General features: G+C 35.5%; 1 protein-coding gene across 1 annotated transcript in view; it reads right to left on the bottom strand.

The window, feature by feature from the left end:
* Nucleotides 1–1,401: 1,401 nt before the first annotated feature.
* Nucleotides 1,402–21,327, bottom strand: part of LOC110026015 (proteasome subunit alpha type-5) — a 32,595-nt gene continuing 12,669 nt past the window's right edge. The window contains exons 4-9 of the mRNA XM_020726755.1: nucleotides 14,808–14,921; nucleotides 14,604–14,705; nucleotides 9,806–9,864; nucleotides 2,029–2,131; nucleotides 1,739–1,804; nucleotides 1,402–1,654 (exon numbers count right to left, since the gene is read on the bottom strand). Coding sequence (XP_020582414.1) covers nucleotides 1,562–1,654; nucleotides 1,739–1,804; nucleotides 2,029–2,131; nucleotides 9,806–9,864; nucleotides 14,604–14,705; nucleotides 14,808–14,921 — 537 coding nt within the window. The 3' untranslated portion in view covers nucleotides 1,402–1,561. The remainder of the gene's footprint in view (nucleotides 1,655–1,738; nucleotides 1,805–2,028; nucleotides 2,132–9,805; nucleotides 9,865–14,603; nucleotides 14,706–14,807; nucleotides 14,922–21,327) is intronic.

Genomic DNA, 21,327 nt, shown 5'->3' with positions numbered 1-21,327 from the left:
TGGGAGGATATATATATATTAGAACTTATAAAGAAAATTGATAAAATAAAAAAATTAAAGGAAATAAAATATTTAAATTTAAACCTTTCATCTTAAAAAGTTTTAAATTTATTATGCATATTATAATTAAATTATAAAAATAATAAGAATTAAAAATTAAAGTTTAAAGGTTTGAAATTTTTTGTTCTAGTCATCCAAATGCCTCTCATGCATCATTCCAGCACCTTGCTCGTGCTTCGCCCCAAGATGTTGCTCGCCTGTGTGGCATCTCAACTAGTCCTAGGGTGTGAAAGATCCAATTTCGAGCTGATTCAGGGCTAGCTCAAAATTAGATTAAAATTTTTTTTTGTCAGATTGATATCAGAACTCGGATCGATCCTACTAAATTTTGCTCTGATCCAGTGTTTATCAATCCGATTGCCGAGACAACTAAAATTGTAAACGAGTGAATGTCATTTTTGATTCGTGAGCTAGATCAGTCCTGCTCCAGCCACCTTGACCCACCTGGCCACCCCTCCGCCAAAAAAACCAATGTTTTTTCTTTCTTTATCTTACTCTCTTTTTTTTTTTGAGAAGAGGTTGGTTCAAACTCATGCCACTCAACTCAAGCAAAAAATCTCTCTCCAACCGAACTGGCAATGCGTAAAGCATGTCAAACTTAAAATTTAGGTGTTTAATATGTAAATAAATAATAATTTATTTCTACCCCGATCCGAGCCGAGGATGAGGACGGATTGAAATAAATTTTATTTTTTAATTTGGCCCGTAGCTCACCTCGAATGGTTTGTTCCACTTTCGATCCCAGCTAAAACTCAATCTAATTTTTTAGCAATTTACGAGCAAATTTCACAGCCTTAGCTCTATTCGAGGCATCCCCACCTATCTTGCTCACGCATTGTCCCAGCACCCTGTCACTCATGCTGCATCACAAATGCCACTTGCGCGCACAATATCTCAGCGATCTTCATTAGTAGCTCCAGTCTATGAGCTTATGGATGTCCGGCCCAAAGCTTCACCTATAGTAAGTATTTTAATTATTTTACACTTCGGCATTTTTTGGCTGATCGTAGGCAATTCACAATGGAGCATCGCATTTAGTTTAACTTAAAATCATATTATAAATATATTTATAATATAAAGGTTAATTCAGAATAAAAAACATAACCTAGTCAATTATTTTCATTCAATTTTTACATTCAACTGCATTTTCATTTATATATTTTTAACATTTTATGTCACACCATTCATTATGACTCTAAAATGGAACATAATCACTATAAATAAAGGAAGCCTGCAACTGCTTGCATCAGTATATAAACCCGGGCTTCTTGATTGTCCTAAACCCCCAAGATGCCCAAATCAATTGTTAATAATAACTAAAAAACAAAGGTGAATATGAACTGTGTTGCAAGTAAATCTCAATTAAACAATGTAGTTGCTAAATATTTTCATGTCATGTATTAAGAAAAAAATAATAAAGTATAGATATAATACGGGGGTAAAATGCTCAGAGTGGCAAATAAGGGGAAGAAAGCATAATTTGAAAGTAATTATTGATCCTCTATAAGCGATTGATAACAGCTTCTACCTCAGGAGGAGCATAGAGGTGATACGACGGAGCGACTTTCGCAATGTCGACGTTGTTTGGAGTCACCTAAATATTGAAGCATTGATAGTGTATCAGAATGGTTAAAAGCAACACAAGATGTCTAATTAATCTTTTAGAGCCAATCTCTACCTTCTCTTCCATGACTTGCTTCAGGATGGACAGAGCAACAGTTTCGGCTTCCTCGAGAGTCATTTCCTGCACAAAAATATTAATTTTAGCACAAGGTGATTCAATTTTTAACAAGATATTTCATATCACATCAAAAATACCATCATTTTAGCTTTTAAAAAGTGAAATGCAACTATTTCATACATAGGTAATGTGGCATGTATGTAAAAGTTAATAGTATAGGTTTTAGACATAAAAATACATAAGAATTAAGAGGTATGTATGTAAATCTTTCAATATAATAAACTCGCCTTGTTATACTGCTCCTGCAAGGAGCTGTCAGCTCCTTCAGAACCCGACCCTATAGCTTTCGCACTGCATTGCCAAAATGTACCAGAAGGATCCGTGTAGTATCTACAGATCCAGAAGAACAATGTCAAACAAACAGTTAGCGTACAGAAGCACACATAAATATTAGGCTCTGTATTCAAATTAACTGATGATAATTGGTGTAAAATAAGATATGTCCTATCAATTTTTTGTAGTTGGGGGTATTTTTGTCTGTAATATATGTACAAATATTCTAAATGAAGGAAGTGGTGCAAATCCATGGGCTCAGAGAACAAAGATAAAGTATAATTCCCCAGTACAAAATGCAGCACCGCAAATGTTATAAATAAAGGCTACTAACAAATCAAGAACAAAGGGTCACAACAGAATAAATGTTATAAAATATTTTCAGCTTGCACATGATGCTAGGAAGGAGAATCAGTGAATTCACTGCAAAAAAACAGTCTATTCAAAAGAATATAATAAGGATCATATGCAATGTCATAACCTAATTAAAACTAATTGTTTGCACGTTTAGGTAATTTTTTATCTTTGCCGATGCTACTTCTCATACAGAAATCACGCTGTCTCAAAGGTTGTAGCTTTAGTTCAATCTCATAAAATACGAGAAATACGTTTGGTTAAATTTTATACGTTCTAAGCAATATGCATCACATTTTATGACAAGTGCTTGGATGGAAGTTTCATGTTCAACAACACAAGGAGTAACAATCAAAAAGTCAATAATGCCAGCTTAGATTGCTTAACGCAACATATTTCCATCAATTGCAAACAGAGATTATAGAAGGGCCCAAATGCATAGGACCAGTTGAAAGATTAACTCTTTGAGACTAAAATAGATACACTTAACAGCCTAGGGATTCTTTTGATCATTAATTGCACAGGATAGCACAAAGCTTAAAACTAACCAGTAATTTTCTAAAAAACTGAGACATTTCTAAATAAACTAAACATTTTGAGTAAAGTCTCGCATTGATTGCAAAACATATTGCCACAACTTATTATATGACCAGAAGGAATTATAAAGGGTAGAATTATAAGTGATGATATTCAATATTTTTATAATAATATGTAGCAAATTCGGCGCCTTGAACAAGTGATTAAGGCATCTTTTTTTCTTTTTTTAAAACTATTGGATTGGTGAAGTTAGAATTCAAGCTTCCAGAAGATTAAGGCAACTTTTGTAAACCTATTTCTAAATTAATAAAAAAAAAATTTCGTGTTTCCGCTAAATTTCACCTAGTTCCGGTATCATTTGGTATGAGAGCTAAACCCAACCCTAGTCTCATTCTAGGATTTCTTAGCATCCGCTAGAAACCAAAATTTTTTTCTTTCCTATTCCTTAATTGCTAGTCGTCTTAGATGATTTGGTCATATTAAACATCGACCATCTGATGATCCGACTAGGAGAGTAGATATTTTAGATTCGACTTGTGTTAAGAAAAGTAGACGTAGGCCTAGGAAGACTTGGGCTTATTGTATAAAAAACGATTTTAATTTACTAGAACTAAATGAAAATATGACACTAAATAGGACGCGATGGAGAAAAAGGATTCATGTAGCCGACCCAACGTAGTGGGATTAAGGTTTTGTTGTTGTTGTATTCCTTAATTGCAAGTCATGCCACCAAGGAGAAACATGCCCCAACCTACCCGGAAAGAGATAAGGCGGGAGCACCATCGCCTTCAACAAAGCCTTGCAGAGATTGAAGAATTAACATGGGAAGAAGTTAACTTCGACCGAGATCTGGAGAGTCGAAGAAGTGAAAGAAATGAGGATCTCAATCCGTTCTATAGGGATAATTTCAGCAATGAAGAAAATAAGCCACGGCGTTCGGAATCAAGTACCAGAGGAGGCTTAGAGAGGGATATCTGAATCCCCCCAAAGGGAGATTCACAGAGAGGAGATATCATTTGGAGGACACGGAGACATCGACATCAAGCTATGGATCCTAAGATCTTCAAGCATATAGATGTGCTAGAAGATAGCCAAGTCAAATTAGCGGCCATTAAGCTGAAGAAAAGTGCTTCTCTGTGGTGGGAGAACTTATAGACAAATGAGCTCAAAAGGTAGCGATAAGAGTACAAGGTGGGAGAAGATGAAAAAAGTGATACAAAGGAAATACCTCCCACCGCATTACCATCAGGATATATTTCTGAGACTCCAAATGCATCGGAGGGATATATCAGTAGAGGAGTTCACATAGCAATTTGATCGGTTGCAAATGAGGTGTGATTCAGTCGAACCAGAGGAACACACCATAACCCGTTATATGGGGGCTAACTATCACTAATGTGGTACAATTGCAACCTTATTCATCACTTGGAGATGTTCAGACACTAGCTCTAAAAGTGGAGAGACAGCAGAAGCAAAGCAGACAACAACCACCCTTTAGGCAGCAACCGACCGGCAGACAGTCTCCTACAGTCATAGCGACCGTCAAAAACACACAAACAAGTCCAGAAAAGGGAGTGGCACTCCGATCAAAGCGGAAAGAAGCAGGAGAAAAGTGGCTCCTCCAACACCGTAGAGGCCAGGAAAAGTTACCGATGCCACGACTACGGCCACATAGCCTCCAACTGTCTCACTAGCAAGTTAGTCACCCTCACAGATCAGTGCGTTGTGGAAGATATTAACGAGGAGAAGAAAGTTGAGGAACGAGGTGAGGTGTATCAGCCTCCACCAGATGAGGGAAGCATATTTGTGATTCAACGAATTCTGCAGATCGAGGACAAACCACAACATTTTCTACACCTGCTGCACAATGAACGAAAAAATATGCAATGTTATCATTGTCAGTGGGAGCAACAAGAATGTTGCATCAACTTGAGACTAACGAGTCAGAAGCACTCCCAATCATATTCACTGACATGGTTGAAGAAGGAAAATTGGATCAGCATTAATCGGAGATGTTTAGTAAAGTTCTTGATCAGAGGCCAGCTGTAGCACCAGGTGTGGTGTGATGTGGTCCCTATGGATGCCTGCCACCTATTGGGACAACCATGGCAATTTGACCGGAGGACTCAACACAATGGACTCAGAAACACATAATTCACTAAGGAGAGGAAACACATTTTACTCCCTTCAACAGAGCTCGAGATCACTGGAACTCTTACCAACAGAGCGACGTCAGTGGAGTCAATTCTAGCGACGACACCGGATGAGAGGATTGAGACCTGGCGCCAGACAGCAGGTTGTTGCGCCAAAGAGGATGTCAGGACCTCGCAGACAACACCATAGCACCAACTCTACCACCAACGATAAGATTCAGGCTACTCTCGCAGCACATCTGACTGGCTCGACCGTGGGTTAACTTTGGGAGGATCCAACAGTACAGGCATGGGCCACAGTTTCAAGAGCAAGGATTGATAGAGACAAGGGCGTGCGATTGGTGTTGAATTCTTTGATGCTCTAGCTGGCAGTGGAACCCTGGTGCTGCCAGGATTAGAGAGAAGAAACCAGAAACTTCAATGAATGAGGTCGAAGCTCTCCCAACCCCGGGAGACTGACACGGGTGTGGTAGTTTTCCACAAGAAAGCGAGAAACAAAGCCAGCCGGTTGAATCAGCTAGCAAGAGGGGAGTCAGACGTCCAAAGTGTTGAGCGGCATCAAGCGGAGTCAAGCGGCCCGTGGGGTTTCCCTTTCGCGCCTTCCTCTCGGATCGAACGGCATTTCAGGAAAGTAGCATTGCCTCCTGCCCTTTTCTCCTCCTTACTTTCTCGTCGTCTTTCCTTTCTTGTTTCCCACCTAGATAAGTTTATTTATATGCTTGTTTTCATAGTTTAGAGTTATTTTTTTATGTCTATTTTTTAGATTTCTTGTGTGGGGTCTTCTTCCCATTTGTAGGGTTGTATCCGAGGAGGTGGTCGTGCTCCGGCTGTATACTACTCCAAGGTGATGATGTATCTTTCCCTTTTTATCTTCCCTAACATGTCTCCTTCACTCCTCTTAGCCATCAGCCACTCCAAACCTCCCCCAACCTCTTCAAGCCATATTTCCAGCCGTCGGCCACTCCAAGCCTTCCCCAACCGCTTCAAGCCATATTTCCAGCCGTCCAACCTGTTGTCCAAACCCTCCAAGCTTGCTGCCCAAACCCTCCAAGCCTGCTGCCCAGCCTCGCAAGCTACAGTCTAGTCGTTGAACCTGCCGTCCAAACTCCTGCTACCTGTTTTCCAACCTTTTTTTCATCCCCCTACACTTTCCCAGCCTTCCAAACTAACCTACAACCCTCAACCCTTTCCCCCTTTCCCCCTTTCCCCCTTTCCCCCTTGCCGACACCATCACCGCCCTCGAATCTTCTTTTCCGGTCCTCGAATCTTCTTTTCAGGACCTAATCAAGGATTGGTTTGTTATTGTATTTCTCTTTCCCGTTTGTGTCGAATTGTAACCCTATTTTTAAATTAATAAAAGTTTGCTTTCGTGTTTCCATTGAATTCTACCTAGTTCCGGTCTCAACCCACTTTCACATCAATAAAAATATTCCGCTTTAGTCCACATTATTCTAAATTTCAACGGCCGCCACCTATGGTCGCCGACAGTCACACAATGCCTTGTGTTTTATTTTAATTTCATTTTTTTCTTCAAACTAAAAAAAAAAACATAAACTCATGCAATTCTATTACTCTAAACCAAACAACTCCAAAATATTATAAATACATTACATTCAATTAAACCAAATTAATTTTATAACGCATTCTTTTCTCAGCAAAACAAACAGTCTCTTATTCACAAGGAGAGATATGATTAGTAGATGCTTTACACTTGGAACCTTATGCCCTACGCTTTGGGATGAGCCTTAGATGGCATGGTTATGAAAAGCAAACAGTGAGACCCTTGATTGAAACCTAAGACTCAAAAGGAGAGGTAAGAAGCCAATTGCCTCAAATTGAATTGTAGATTCTAAGGACCTTAGACTCGAAGCAATATAAACTCTAATTCATCTTCATCGTAATCAAGCTAAATGCACAATTTTAAAAAAACTTCATCCTAAATATCTTAACATCTGAATTATGGCTAGTCATCCCTCGCAAAGAAAATCTCCTTGAAATTCTCCATGAAAGTTCACCAGCCCTTGAACAGAGTCGACATTTGTGGAGTAAATTAGGATAATTTTCTTCATTCCCTCAACTTAAATATCTCTTTTTGTCCTAACCTTAATCAATCCATACTCATTGGAACCTCAAATTACAATTTTTATAGATTTCAATCACTTCTCACTTTTCTATTAACAAATGTATCCTTTCAAAGTTGAACATGCAAATTTTCTTATAACACCAAAGATCACGGCTCCCGATGTCTTCATTTCTTCTTATAAATGCAATTAACCAAAGAGTAATGATAGCTTAAAACTAAGTTCAATGCTTAACTAATGACGTTGATCTTAATTACATCAAAAATAAATTTATTTCACATCCAAGATAAAAAGCTTGACCAGATATGATTATCCCACCTGATGACCATTTCATTTGACAGAAACCATTCATAGTTTCTTTTGGCATAACCAAAATGTATGATAACCCCTTCAATAGGGTTGAGATGTTTTTTATTGATCTCAGATAGATTAACTTGAATGAAATTGAAACGGACATGCTTTCTCAAATAATGAATTATACCAGTCAAAAAATGATTGATAAAAAAATATATAAATATATTTATTTCCTCTCCTTTGAAGCATCTTCATAAATGCTGTTTGTCTTCTTTGAATTCATCAAACCCACCACAACATCAAGCATCAACCTAGTTCAGCACTCAACTTGTGGTCCACCCTAGTACTCTCTATGTAATCCTCTTGGGTCATATTCACTTTTTCTTGGACTCTTGCATGAATGGCGGACTCCTTTAAAGACATGCCACCAGGTACATCACCAAGTGCTTCTTTATATTTCCCTCACACACTTTTTGTCGTGTTTTGTTAGTGTTTCCAACTTGACAATAAGCTTTTCAAAAGTAATCACCATGATAGAAATCTGATCGACTAACCCCATGAAGATATGATAACTGAAAATAGAGAGAGATTCAATTTTCAAACTTATCTCAAGTTCACTTCTCACAATTTAAGGGTTTTTTTTCCGCATAGAACCTTCTAGGTTTCCTCATAATCTCATACAAACTATAATAAATGTCTTCCTGGTTGAAACTAATGATACAAGACGAACAGATCTAGAATTGATGTTTGAGACTTGTGAAACTATAAGATACAAACATGTTAATGAAAAAGGTGTTTATAGAGGAATTCAAAAAATTAGGTTAATCATCTGATCTATCCAAGAGGGAGGGGACAACCCGACGACAGCTTTGAAAGCATGCCCTTTGCTTTGGATTTTGTCTTGAACAGCATGGTAGTAGAGAGGAGAATTAGGGGCCAGGATCAAAACTTAAGAGAAAATTAGGAGGACAATTATTCAATTGATTTCACTTAACTTTACATTCTAACATCTATAAAATAGAATACAATTCATATCCATTCACAGGACAAATAAATGCACAAATTTTAAAACACTTTATCCTAAACATCCTAAACAAACATTTGAATTATGGATGATCATTCCTTACAAATAGAAAATTTCCTTTAGTTTCTCCTTGAATGGTTACTGGCCCCATCAAATGAAGAGTGGAATATCGTATGGTGATTTTAGTATAGCTTCCTTACTCTCTACACCATGATCTCCCTCCCAATAATTCATTGGCCACCCCCCACCATTTTTTAATTTTAAATTTCTTTTTTTCTTTTCCAATATTAATCCCTTAATTTTAATATGCAAATTCATCCTTTTAAGATTAAACTTCATATTTTTTAAGAGCCACAAGAAGCATATTAATTTTTCAATCATCCATCAACAAATTCACTCATCTTCCCATTCCGTCCCAAAATCCACGAAGCAAATAAATTTTCACCAGTGTACATAGCAACTATTTTACATTTGCGGCATTTACATACACAGCACACAGTTCTTATGTATTCACGTATCTAACAGCTAAACAGTCATATTCGCATACATAACACTCAAATCACATCACAAATACCACAATCGCTAACTTTTTTATACATTTTCATGCATACATTTATGAAACAAAAGTGTTAATAAGTGTGAAAATCAAACTATACATATTAGATATGTAACTACATGAAAATTGTGTAATGAATATAAATTTGCCTTTATATTTCTCACCAAAATTAATATAGTTGGTTGTCATTGAAGGATAAAACTCTAGCAAATCCTTTTCTACTTAACTACAATCAAATTAAATTGTGGCATGCAACTCATAGGTGATGTCATAGAAAATGCTTAACCAAAGTATTGCCACGTTTGGATTAGTTTTGAGACTCATTGCTTCTAGGCAATACGAAATCTGAATTGATTTTATTAAGTTTAGCTTATGTTCAACAAAAATTTCACAAAGCCTCATTTGGGCTTGGGACCAGTATTATCGCTTTTCTACACGAATAAAATAATAAAATAAGCCAGAAAAAATGCACGTTTAAAGTAGTTACGTAAAATAACCACTAAGCACTAAATCAGACAACCAACTGCGAGAAACAATCAGCAAGAGGGGGTAAAAGCCTTCAAACTACACTCAGGAGATGAGCTGCTCACAAAATGACAATGGTGAGTCACATTTTCCCATTGCATAACAAAGTACATTCTTCAACATAAAAGCCAATATCCTATACTGCAGAAGATAAAAAGATGAGCATTTATGCCAATACAAAAGAACATAAAATATATAAGTACTTACAAACTAGGCCCATTCTCATCATGACCAGCAATAAGAAGAGACACTCCAAAAGGCCTCGACTGAAAAAATAAAAGTAAAATAATTTTAAATCTATGCCACATGCTTATTAATTTCTGAGAGAATTGGCAACAATAAAATGCAATCTAACAGCAGCAAGACTAAAAGAAAAAATCGATAATGCATGTGCATCTATTGAGTCTGCATACTAAATAATTCAAATCAATAGTTTCAGTGATCCATTATACAGTCCCAGGTTAAAGAATAAAAACATAAATACTTTCGCAATCCAGTTTAAATGAGTGCAATTGCAGAAGCAAATTTAGTATTGATAATCAGATGAAGCATACGCCTTGGGAAACACTTCACAAATGACTAAACAATGCATTGCTAGTTATTAATAAAGAAAAAATGCGCGAAAATTAGCTAAGGTGTTACTGAAAGGCATTCTTAATCTTATGCAAATCTAACCACACTGCATGCACAGTTTTCACACTGAAATTTCATTAGGTCTTCTGGCTTGTTAAATAAATCAACAAAGATGTTTAGAAATAATTCAAATGAAATTAGGGGAGGAGTTCCAGGCAGCCAAAACCGTGTTTCTTTAGTATAGCTCTGAGGTAACAGCAATGCCAAAAAGGGAAGTCTGGAAAGTATTCCAAGTAGTCACAAGTATCCTAGTCTTTTTACTACATATTTTCATTAAAAATAAAATGATAGGAGAAAGGCACAAATAGCCACAAATGTAAAATTTGCAATTATTTCGATTTTCTTATTTTCTTTTTTGTATTTTATTCATAACAAAAGCAAAATGATGCATGTTACTACTTACTATTTTATCCATGCTTAAGCCAGGAACATCACCAAATTTCTGCCTATTTAATTTTTCCATCAGCCTGTTTTTGGGATATGCGTTGCTGTTCTAGTCCTGGATATGCTGGTCTTATTATTCTTATTATGCTTTTCATGGCAGGGCAAGAAATTGGTGAATTATTGAAGATGTGGCACTTGCTTTGTCTCTTAATATACACTTTTGGCAGGGCCAGTAGTTCACTGTAGTGATCTAGGATACCACACTCAACTTCAACTAGCAGCATCATGAATTCATGACTACTATAGAGTGGTGCTAGATAAAAAGACAAAAGTAGTGTATGAATAGAGCCACAGAAGTAGAGAGAAGAGGGGTGAAAAAATTAGAAGAAAAAATGCCAATAGAAAGGGAGGTGAGGTGCAGAAAGGAAGAAAGCAAGGTGAGACCATAGAAGGAAAGAATCCTTAAAGGGAAGGCTGAGAAAAACTATTCTTCATTCCATCTTATAGCTTTGATACTAAATTACAAGATATGATGACCTATTTATGGAAATCGGATTAACAAAAGCAAAAACAAAATGAAATTTAAACTTACTCAAGTTTGAGCCTCAGATTATCCAGAAAAATAATTATCTTAAATAATAAATAAATCTAAATCCCGATTTAAAATAAAATTACTAAAATCGTAGACAACAAAAATTACTCAAAATGGATCATTCTTCACTCAACTTGATTTCGGCTTGATTTTGAGATTAACTTGCGCCTTCAAACTATAAACCTAATATCACAATCTAACTATCCATGAAAAAGGTGGCATCAAAACAATCATTAATCAAGGAGGGGATTTCTTCCTCTATTTTCCAAGGATATTGATTGGTAAATTTAATAGCAACAATTTCATCCCCAACTTTAAGACAACACATCAATGAAGTGAATAAGGTGAAAACATGCTAAAATAATCCTTAAAAGCCAAAATAAAAATGTTAACAATCAATATCACTTAAGAGGAACGAATCAATGGGAAAGATTAGACAATCTACAAATGAAAAACTGGACTACACGTGACTTATTTGTTATTAAGGTAAGTAGGGCATAAAGACATAGGCATGCATGTGTAGCATGGTTTGTGAGAGAACGGCTACATGCAAATGCAGTTAAGCACATGAACGAGGAATGCAAAGACTGTGTCATGATGTGTCGCTGCCATGATTTTGGACATGCATCGAAGCAACATGAAACACAATTAGCATCACTCAAATCAAGCCAACCTAATATACAAGAGTGATAGCAAAGCCAGATAACAAGATACAATAACTCGTGAAACAATGGTGGGGTGTAAGAGGAGACATCAAAGACACACTGAAATGAGAAAATCGCTCTTCTGTTTTCTCAAGATCTGTGATTAATACATTGAAAATTACAATGTCCTCCTCAACCTTGATGATTTCACCTCACAACATACTAGCAATGTCATAACATGAAAATGCCTTTCAAAAAAGGTAGCTATCTTGCTTATACTTTGATTGATGTGTGCAAGATCCATTTTAAATTTTATAATCCTTACTAGAAAGCTAAATTAATATGACAAGAATCAAAATCATTGAGAGGAATGGATGGATCAAATGATCCTTGGAGCAAACAACTAGAATGGATATTGCATATTTGAAAGCAAAAGAGAAAGCATGTGGGAACATAGGCATGTGTGCCCATGGGTTACATAAAAATAATCAAATTTGATTTCGATGCAAAGAGCTGGAGTAGATACAGTAGTGTAGCTAAAAGGAACTCAAGATCATTAGAGTCAAAGAAGGCAATAATGCAAAGCAAGTCAAGGTATCGCGGCATGTAAAATTGCAACAACAAGCTTGGAATCAAGGGAGAATGACAAAAACAAGTAGGAGCTTGGGCCAGGGTAAAATAGAAAAAAAATAAAGGCATTTACATGAATACCAACAAATCCCTATGTATTTACATATCTAACACCTAAACACTGATTTTTACATTAAAACCGTCCGAATCTTTCATATCACATAGAAATAATACCACTGTTTTAACTTTCAAAAAGTGAAATACACCTTTTCATGCATAGGTAAGGTGGCAAAAATGTGAAAATTGAATTTTAAGTGTTTGATATGTTATTACATAAACATTGAGGGGTATGAAAGTAAATCTTCAGAGAAAAACTTGGTGCAGAGGCGATGGTGAGACCAGGAAGAAACCATGAATCATTGGAGACAGATGAAATAGATAAAGCGGTGCAAGCTAACATACTGTAGCATGCAGAAACCAAGTGGCGAGCTCAAAATCAAGGTAAAATATGACAGTATGAGTGAGGAAGTGTTCAATGGAAAGTACAAGCAGGGGAGAGCATGCAGTATAGCAAGGAGTGGGTGAGTAAACAAGTACGTGCAATGCTGAGAAAAGCACAAATGCAATTGAGAACGTGCAGAAGAAATAATAATAATGAAATAAGTGTGGGCATGGCATGTGACTTAATTTGATGAAGAGAATTGACAAAAAAATTTCTTGGATGTGGAATCCGAATATGTAAAAAGCATTAGATTTGATATAAAATGATGTATCAAAAATAGATGAATCTCGTGAAGAGCACCAAAAATGTACTGACAAGAAAGGCAAAGAAAGTTAAACAAAAGAAAGCTTAAGTAAAGCGAGGGATAGATAAGAGAAAGAATAGTGAAACCTAAGAACTGAGGAATGGGAGAAAGTAAGATGAAACCGTAGAAGGGGGACAATCGTTAGAGAGGTGGCTAAAAGAAATATTTTTTTTCCATTCCATTATAACTCAATTACTGAATTAGAAGACAAAAAGCCATCTATTGAAATAATATTACCAAAAAGTAAAGATCAAGTTGAAATCACATCCATTTCAGCTTTAAGTCCAAAATTATCAAAAAAATAACAATCTAAAAATGAACTAAAGATTTCAGGAGGGCTACAGATGTAAAACTATAATAGAAAAAGTCAATGATTGAAGTTATTACATAACTTCTTTAAAATATAGACAATAGAATAATAAAATATCAGACTGAGACACCACGAAATACTATTGTTCCGCTAAAACACGGTTTAATGAGCTTGGTTGAAAAAGAAGTTGTTCTGGACAGCAAAATTTTCTAAAATGTAGTAAAAAAGTTAATAGCTAGATACCACCTTCAAAAGAAAAGCTCAGACAATTTGTTCCAACCAAAAAGCAAAATCTGAAGTACTAAATTTAAACAACATATATGCAATAAATTCTAAATAATATAAATTACTTCTAGCGTGATATCAATCACACTTGTATTTCTCACCCAAATCACTTTTTAATGTTTCAGATGTGTTGATTTTGCTTGCTACAGATTCTTAGAAACATTACCAATTGCTTTGGCCAATGGAGAGAAGCTCCTACTAAAACACAATGGCATGAACTATTGCCAAGAGAGACCGTGGTCCATTGTACTTCTTAAGATGAGAACTAAGCTTGCTTTGCAAAAGAAAAGTGAAAAAACATCGGGGAAGCTAGAAAAGTGTAGTGTTGAGGGCAAGAAAACAGAGAAACAACATCAACTAATAGAGTAAACAACTGTAAAATATTCACAAAAATGACTAGAATATTCGCAATGCAGTAATGACCTTTCCATTTTGATATATTTGACGAAGAAAATTATTTTAAATGGCATTCTATTAGATGCATTTTATCCACATAAGCAAGTGGATCAAAATATTTCTTAACAAAAAAGAGCCTAAATTTTCATTTCAGACGTAACAAAAACGTTGAAGATTAATGAACCAGGGTGCAATAAATATATGTGAATATTCAACACAACACTTTCCATTAGTATGATGCCATATGCGACCTGGATTTCATATATACAAGCTGGCTGAAAGAAAAATATTGGCGAACTTCAATTTACTTGAAAAGGAGAAACTCTAGGCCTTAAAAAAGCAAAGTAATAACGACAATAAAAAAATTAATTGTCAGAAAACTAACCATAGATTCCTCATCACCCTCGCCAAATCGTAGAGCAAGATCACAAAGAGCTTGAGTAGTAGATTCAACAGTCATTGGCTCGCCATATGAAAACCTGTGATTCTACCAAAAAACAAGACACAAAAAAAAAATAAATAAATAAAATCAGCTACAAAGACATACTCCATAGATATTCTGCTTTATGGCACAACTCTAAAATTGCACCTGTGTTTCAACGCGTGCGTGTTCAACCAGTGTGCGGGCATCAGCTATCAATCCGCTCATGGCACATCCTATATGCTCATCAATCTCCATGATTTTTTCCACACTGCTTGGTTCCTGATCATCATTTAAGTGTGCCTTAGGTACTCTTCCAACTAGTTCAGACAACACTGGCAGTGAGAAAATCCATAGCATGCAAGGCAGAAGAAAATTTGCCAAAGTGATTGAATGATCAAACCGAAAGAGAAATGTCAAAGAAACTAAATGGTTAGCCACTTTAAAATTTTTAACTTGTAATTGTATTGACCATGCAGAAAAATTCTATTAGATTTTAATCCACAGAGATCATACTGTAAACAGAATCTTACTAAAGCGTTTGAAATAACCCAAAGGAAATTATTTTTAACTATGCTGTACATAACCTTTCAAATGAAATGCCAGGAAGGCAAATATTAAATAAAAGGGAATCTTATATCGAAGTAACCTCCAAATAAAACTACTTTTTAACATCTCAAACATGAAATCATCAAGGAATGTAATTATAGTTTATAAGGGATTATAAGTGAATTTTGTCAAAGAAATTGGAGCGGAGAGCCAAAAACTGAATAAACGAAGCTTCTGGGTTTATCCTTTATCAATATGCCCCTCTTTTTGTTCAGCTATATTTTGAAGCTTTCTTTTTTTTTCAATGGTCAAGTATTACAAGATAGGCAAGTAATTATAGTTTATAGAAAAGCACTAAATTACATCCAATCTAGGGCAGAAAATGTAACAATTGCCACCTGACGTGACACATGCAGATATCTAATTTCGGGCAGCAAATTTAAATATTTCAACCAAATGTGACACATGCAGACATCTTCTGATTTATTTGGAAACACAGCAAGCCAAAAAAATATTATTATCATTATTAATAAGATGAGCTGAACGGTTCGAAATGTGATATTGGAATTCTACCTAAATCTCTCAACTTTAAAATATGGATGGCCTTCATCGTTTAAATAAAAATTATTCCATTTCATGAATTATGAGCACACAACAAAAAGCAACATGCCAACATACTACAGAAAGAAACTAATGTGATATTAAACATTAGCATGCTTTCAGCAACCTGTGTGTAATTAACATGTATATTGTACAAACTATAAAAAAGGGCTATTATAAATAGATGCATACAAGGATAATAAAAATGCAATGATTGCTTCATCATCAAACAACTCATTGAAAAGGTTCATTCAAAAATAATTAATTTCCAATGACTTCTATCAATTTTAGCCAGCATATAAACTAGAGGGTGGATAATGTTTGTAAAAATCTAGGGTTGCAAATGAACATATACTTCAATAAACTAATTTTGGCTCGGCTCAATTAGAGTTTATTTATAAGTGTTTGAATAGGGTTGTAAATGAACCGATGCACTTGTTGAACAACACGAACCAGGCTTTATTAATATTCGATCAAGTTTGTTCATATATTAGTAAAAAACAAGTTTGAGTATTTTTTAAAAGCTCGAAGATTAAATCAAACCTAATCACGGTTGAAATCATTTATTTATGTTCATGAACAAACCCTTTTAGTGATAAAAAAATAACTAATTAAATGCTATATAGCAATTTCAATTATAGCTTATATCACATATGATATATTATTTAAATAAAATTTAATTAAAAAGAAATTATTTAATTAAATATTTAACATTAACATATAATTTAAAATCAATATGCATTTTGAGTTAATACAATTCTTTATTTCTTTAATTCATTGAAATAATTTGTTAATACTTATTCAAATTATTTGATTGCAAAAAAAATAGTTGTAGCTTATATTATCTTATTTAAATTTATTAGTGATTAGAAACTAATTTGACATTTAGTCAATCGCTTATTATTTAGATTTGTAAAATCATGTGGTAATAACTTATTTGGAAAGCCAAGTACTTATTCTAATTTTAGTTAGTTTATTTACTCGTTAAATTACTCAATTAATTGATATAAAAAATAAAGTAGAATCAAACTATAAATTTTAGAAATTTTAATCAAATCAAGTATGAACATATATGTAAAAGCTCGACTTGAGCTCAAGCCAAACATGAACTTATAATATAGCCAAGTCAGATCCAATTCAAAACATACTAGGCTAGACTCAGCTCGATTAAAATCCTAAGTTTAAATAACTAATCAAACAAGCTAGAATATTTTTATAAATAATCGGTTGTTAAATTAACAAGCATGAATAGCTTTCCACTTAATTAATGTATGATCATAAACTATAGCATTTAAAGCTCATAAAGAAAAAAGATCAATGTTCAATATAAAGCTTGATTATAACACGATATAAAACTTGTGAACAAACTTATTAAGAAGCTCAATTAAGCCTCACAATAAAGCTAGATGAGAAACATAAATTCATCATTTATTTGGGCAATTAGTCTCACATTGTTTAGTTATTTTATAGTAATGTTTATGAGTTTTAAAGAATTAAGGCGAATTGCTAAGCTTGTAACCCATGTGGCCTAATGAGAAACTATTTGAGATAACATTTTAAACAAAAATAATAATGAACTTTTAAAAAACTTGCATTGGCTTGTTACAAGACAATTAAAACTTGTTAAATTTTATTTTTTTAAAGTTCAATAAGATTGGCTAATTAAGACCCAATAACCCTTATTCAATAAAGCTCATTTATACTTTCAAGCAAGATTATCACAAACGAGCTGAGTTCAAACCAAGCTTGACAAAACATGCATTTAAACAAATTGAACTTGAACACTCATAAAAGCTTGAATTGAGCTTACAACCAAGCTTTAACTTGCATTTGGTAAATGACCTTTTGGGTTTGGACAACATCGACTCAACTCAAATTGGTTCACTTGCACCCTAGAATTACCATTCTATACAAAACAATCCTATAATAAATGAGGTCTTCTTCACAAGGTGTGCTAAACAAGTGCATCACATAATTAATTTTCAATGCAAGATTGAAGACTTCTACATCATAGCATTGAAAACAAATCCACTACATGATCCACATCAAACAATTATGTTTTTAATATTAGTGCATTATCAAATTAATGATAGATCAAGATTTAAATATTTACTTGCCTTAATTCTTCGCCTTAAATATTTAAATATTCAAATTATCAAACAAGAATTTTTCGCCTTAATTCTTTGAGTTGAAAGCAAAAACATGAACAAAAACTAGATGTACTAATTAAATAAAAGATACATGATACAAGAGTTTCCTGCTCTTGCACCCGATCGGGATAAAGAAATCACAACTCAAAGAATTGACGAACGAAGGAAACCCAGGATGTTACCACTAACAAAGGAGTAATACAATTGCCTCCATCCAACTCCATGGATACAGAGTCGTCTCTATCCGGGAACCTAAAGGGAGGGCAGGCCCTCCAAAAACTCAAATGAACAAAAAAATCTTGCACCCGATCGGGATAAAGAAATCGCAACTCAAAGAATTGACGAACGAAGGAAACCCAGGATGTTACCACTAACAAAGGAGTAATATAATTGCCTCCATCCAACTCCATGGATACAGAGTCGTCTCTATCCGGGAACCTAAAGGGAGGGCAGGCCCTCCAAAAACTCAAATGAACAAAAAAAACCCTAATATAGTAAACAATATGTTTATAATCAACAAAACACCTAAACCTAATAAAAATAAACAGATGAAAATACCATTGTTGTTGTTAGGAGTGGGCGGCAATCCTACCCATAAAAAGGGGGTCCACCAACCCCCTCCCCGCCCCGCGTTAATTTACAAGGGTTAGTGGAGCTTCTACCTCAACTGTTGAAGCTTTTGAGTTCTCATGATATGACGTTAGGTAGGCCCACGTTGAAGGTGGCGGGGATGTTGTAACCTCCCGGTATTAGAAAGCTCTCAACTTCTGTCACTTGTCTCCTCAGTGGCATGACTATGATTTAGGTTTGGAAGGTGAAAGAGGGTGTATGGGACTAATTTAGGGTGCAAAAAAATCTTGGTTGTTCAAAATCGATAAAGGGAATTAAAGTTAGGTCAATATTTGGCTATGATTTGGTGGGTTTAGGTTTTGGAGGTGAAAGATGGTGTACGAGGCTAATTTTGAGTGCGGCAAAAAATATTTTGGTTTGCTGATTTATAAAATCTTCAAAATCAAGAAGTGGGATTAGGTTTAGGTCAAGATTTGGTTATGGTTTAGTGGGTTTAAGTTTGGAAGGTAAAAGAGGGTGTATGAGCCTAATTTTAGGAGCAAAAAAATCAGTTCAGGTTGTTGATTTTGAAAATCAGCAAAGGGAATTAAGATTAGATCAAGATTTTTCTATGATTTGGTGGGTTAAGGTTTGAAAGGATTTTAGTAACCTTAGAATGGAACTAGGGTTAGACTAGCTCTGGCACCAAAAAGAAATAAAAAATGAGGGGTTAGAAAAGTTCAGAAAGAACAACCAAAAAAGCAATCCGAGACAAGAAAAAAAAACCAGAACAAAGACGAGATGCACAAATAAAATAAAAGATATAAGATGCAAAAGTTTCCTACTCTCACAACCGATTGGAGTACGTAAATTACTACCAGCAGGATTGACGAAGGAAAGAAACATGAGATGTCACCATCCAATATCACACTCCGGGTCCAGAAGACGGTACATCCCAAAAACACAGGGCATAATAAAACGAATTGACTAGATGTACTAATCAAATAAAAGATAAATGATACAAGAGTTTCCTGCTCTTGCACCCGATCGGGATAAAGAAATCGCAACTCAAAGAATTGACGAACGAAGGAAACCCAGGATGTTACCACTAACAAAGGAGTAATATAATTGCCTCCATCCAACTCCATGGATACTGGACCAAATCAATCTGTGGTCGCCTCCCCGCCCCGCATTAATTTACAAGAGTTAGTGGAGCTTCGACCTCAACTGTTGAAGCTTTTGAGTTCTCATGATAAACTCTCACAACCGATTGGAGTACGTAAATTACTACCAGCAGGATTGACGAAGGAAAGAAACATGAGATGTCACCATCCAATATCACACTCCGGGTCCAGAAGACGGTACATCCCAAAAACACAGGGCATAATAAAACGAATTGACTAGATGTACTAATCAAATAAAAGATAAATGATACAAGAGTTTCCTGCTCTTGCACCCGATCGGGATAAAGAAATCGCAACTCAAAGAATTGACGAACGAAGGAAACCCAGGATGTTACCACTAACAAAGGAGTAATATAATTGCCTCCATCCAACTCCATGGATACAGAGTCGTCTCTATCCGGGAACCTAAAGGGAGGGCAGGCCCTCCAAAAACTCAAATGAACAAAAAAAACCCTAATATAGTAAACAATATGTTTATAATCAACAAAACACCTAAACCTAATAAAAATAAACAGATGAAAATACCATTGTTGTTGTTAGGAGTGGGCGGCAATCCTACCCATAAAAAGGGGGTCCACCAACCCCCCCCCCCCCCCCCCCCTATAAAAAGGGGGCCCCCCCCCCCCCCCCCTCCCCACTTGGACCAAATCAATCTGTGGTCGCCTCCCCGCCCCGCATTAATTTACAAGAGTTAGTGGAGCTTCGACCTCAACTGTTGAAGCTTTTGAGTTCTCATGATAAGACGTTAGGTAGGCCCACGTTGAAGGTGGCGGGGATGTTGTAACCTCTCGGGATTAGAAAACTCTCAACTTCTGTCACTTGTCTCCTCAGTGGCATGACTATGATTTAGGTTTGGAAGGTGAAAGAGGGTGTATGGGACTAATTTAGGGTGCAAAAAAATCTTGGTTGTTCAAAATCGATAAAGGGAATTAAAGTTAGGTCAATATTTGGCTATGATTTGGTGGGTTTAGGTTTTGGAGGTGAAAGATGGTGTACGAGGCTAATTTTGAGTGCGGCAAAAAATATTTTGGTTTGCTGATTTATAAAATCTTCAAAATCAAGAAGTGGGATTAGATTTAGGTCAAGATTTGGTTATGGTTTAGTGGGTTTAAGTTTGGAAGGTGAAAGAGGGTGTATGAGCCTAATTTTAGGTGCAAAAAAATTAGTTCTTGTTGTTAATTTTGAAAATCAGCAAAGGGAATTAAGATTAGATCAAGATTTGTCTATGATTTGGTGGGTTAAGGTTTGAAAGGATTTTAGTAACCTTAGAATGGAACTAGGGTTAGGCTAGCTCTGGCACCAAAAAGAAATAAAAAATGAGGGGTTAGAAAAGTTCAGAAAGAACAACCAAAAAAGCAATTCGAGACAAGAAAAAAAAACAAAACAAAGACGAGATGCACAAATAAAATAAAAGATATAAGATGCAAAAGTTTCCTGCTCTCGCAACCGATTGGACTACGTAAATTACTACCCGCAGGATTGACGAAGGAAAGAAACATGGGATGTCACCACCAACAACGGAGGCATACGGTTGTCACCATCCAATATCACACTCCGGGTCCAGAAGACGGTACATCCCGAAAACACAGGGCATAATAAAATGAATTGAACCTATTTTGCATTCTCAAATGAAGACTATATATATATATATATATA

Source organism: Phalaenopsis equestris, unplaced genomic scaffold, assembly GCF_001263595.1.
Source record: "Phalaenopsis equestris unplaced genomic scaffold, ASM126359v1 Scaffold000347, whole genome shotgun sequence".
NCBI classification, from domain to species: domain Eukaryota; kingdom Viridiplantae; phylum Streptophyta; class Magnoliopsida; order Asparagales; family Orchidaceae; genus Phalaenopsis; species Phalaenopsis equestris.
This window is presented reverse-complemented; position numbering and strand designations above follow the sequence as displayed.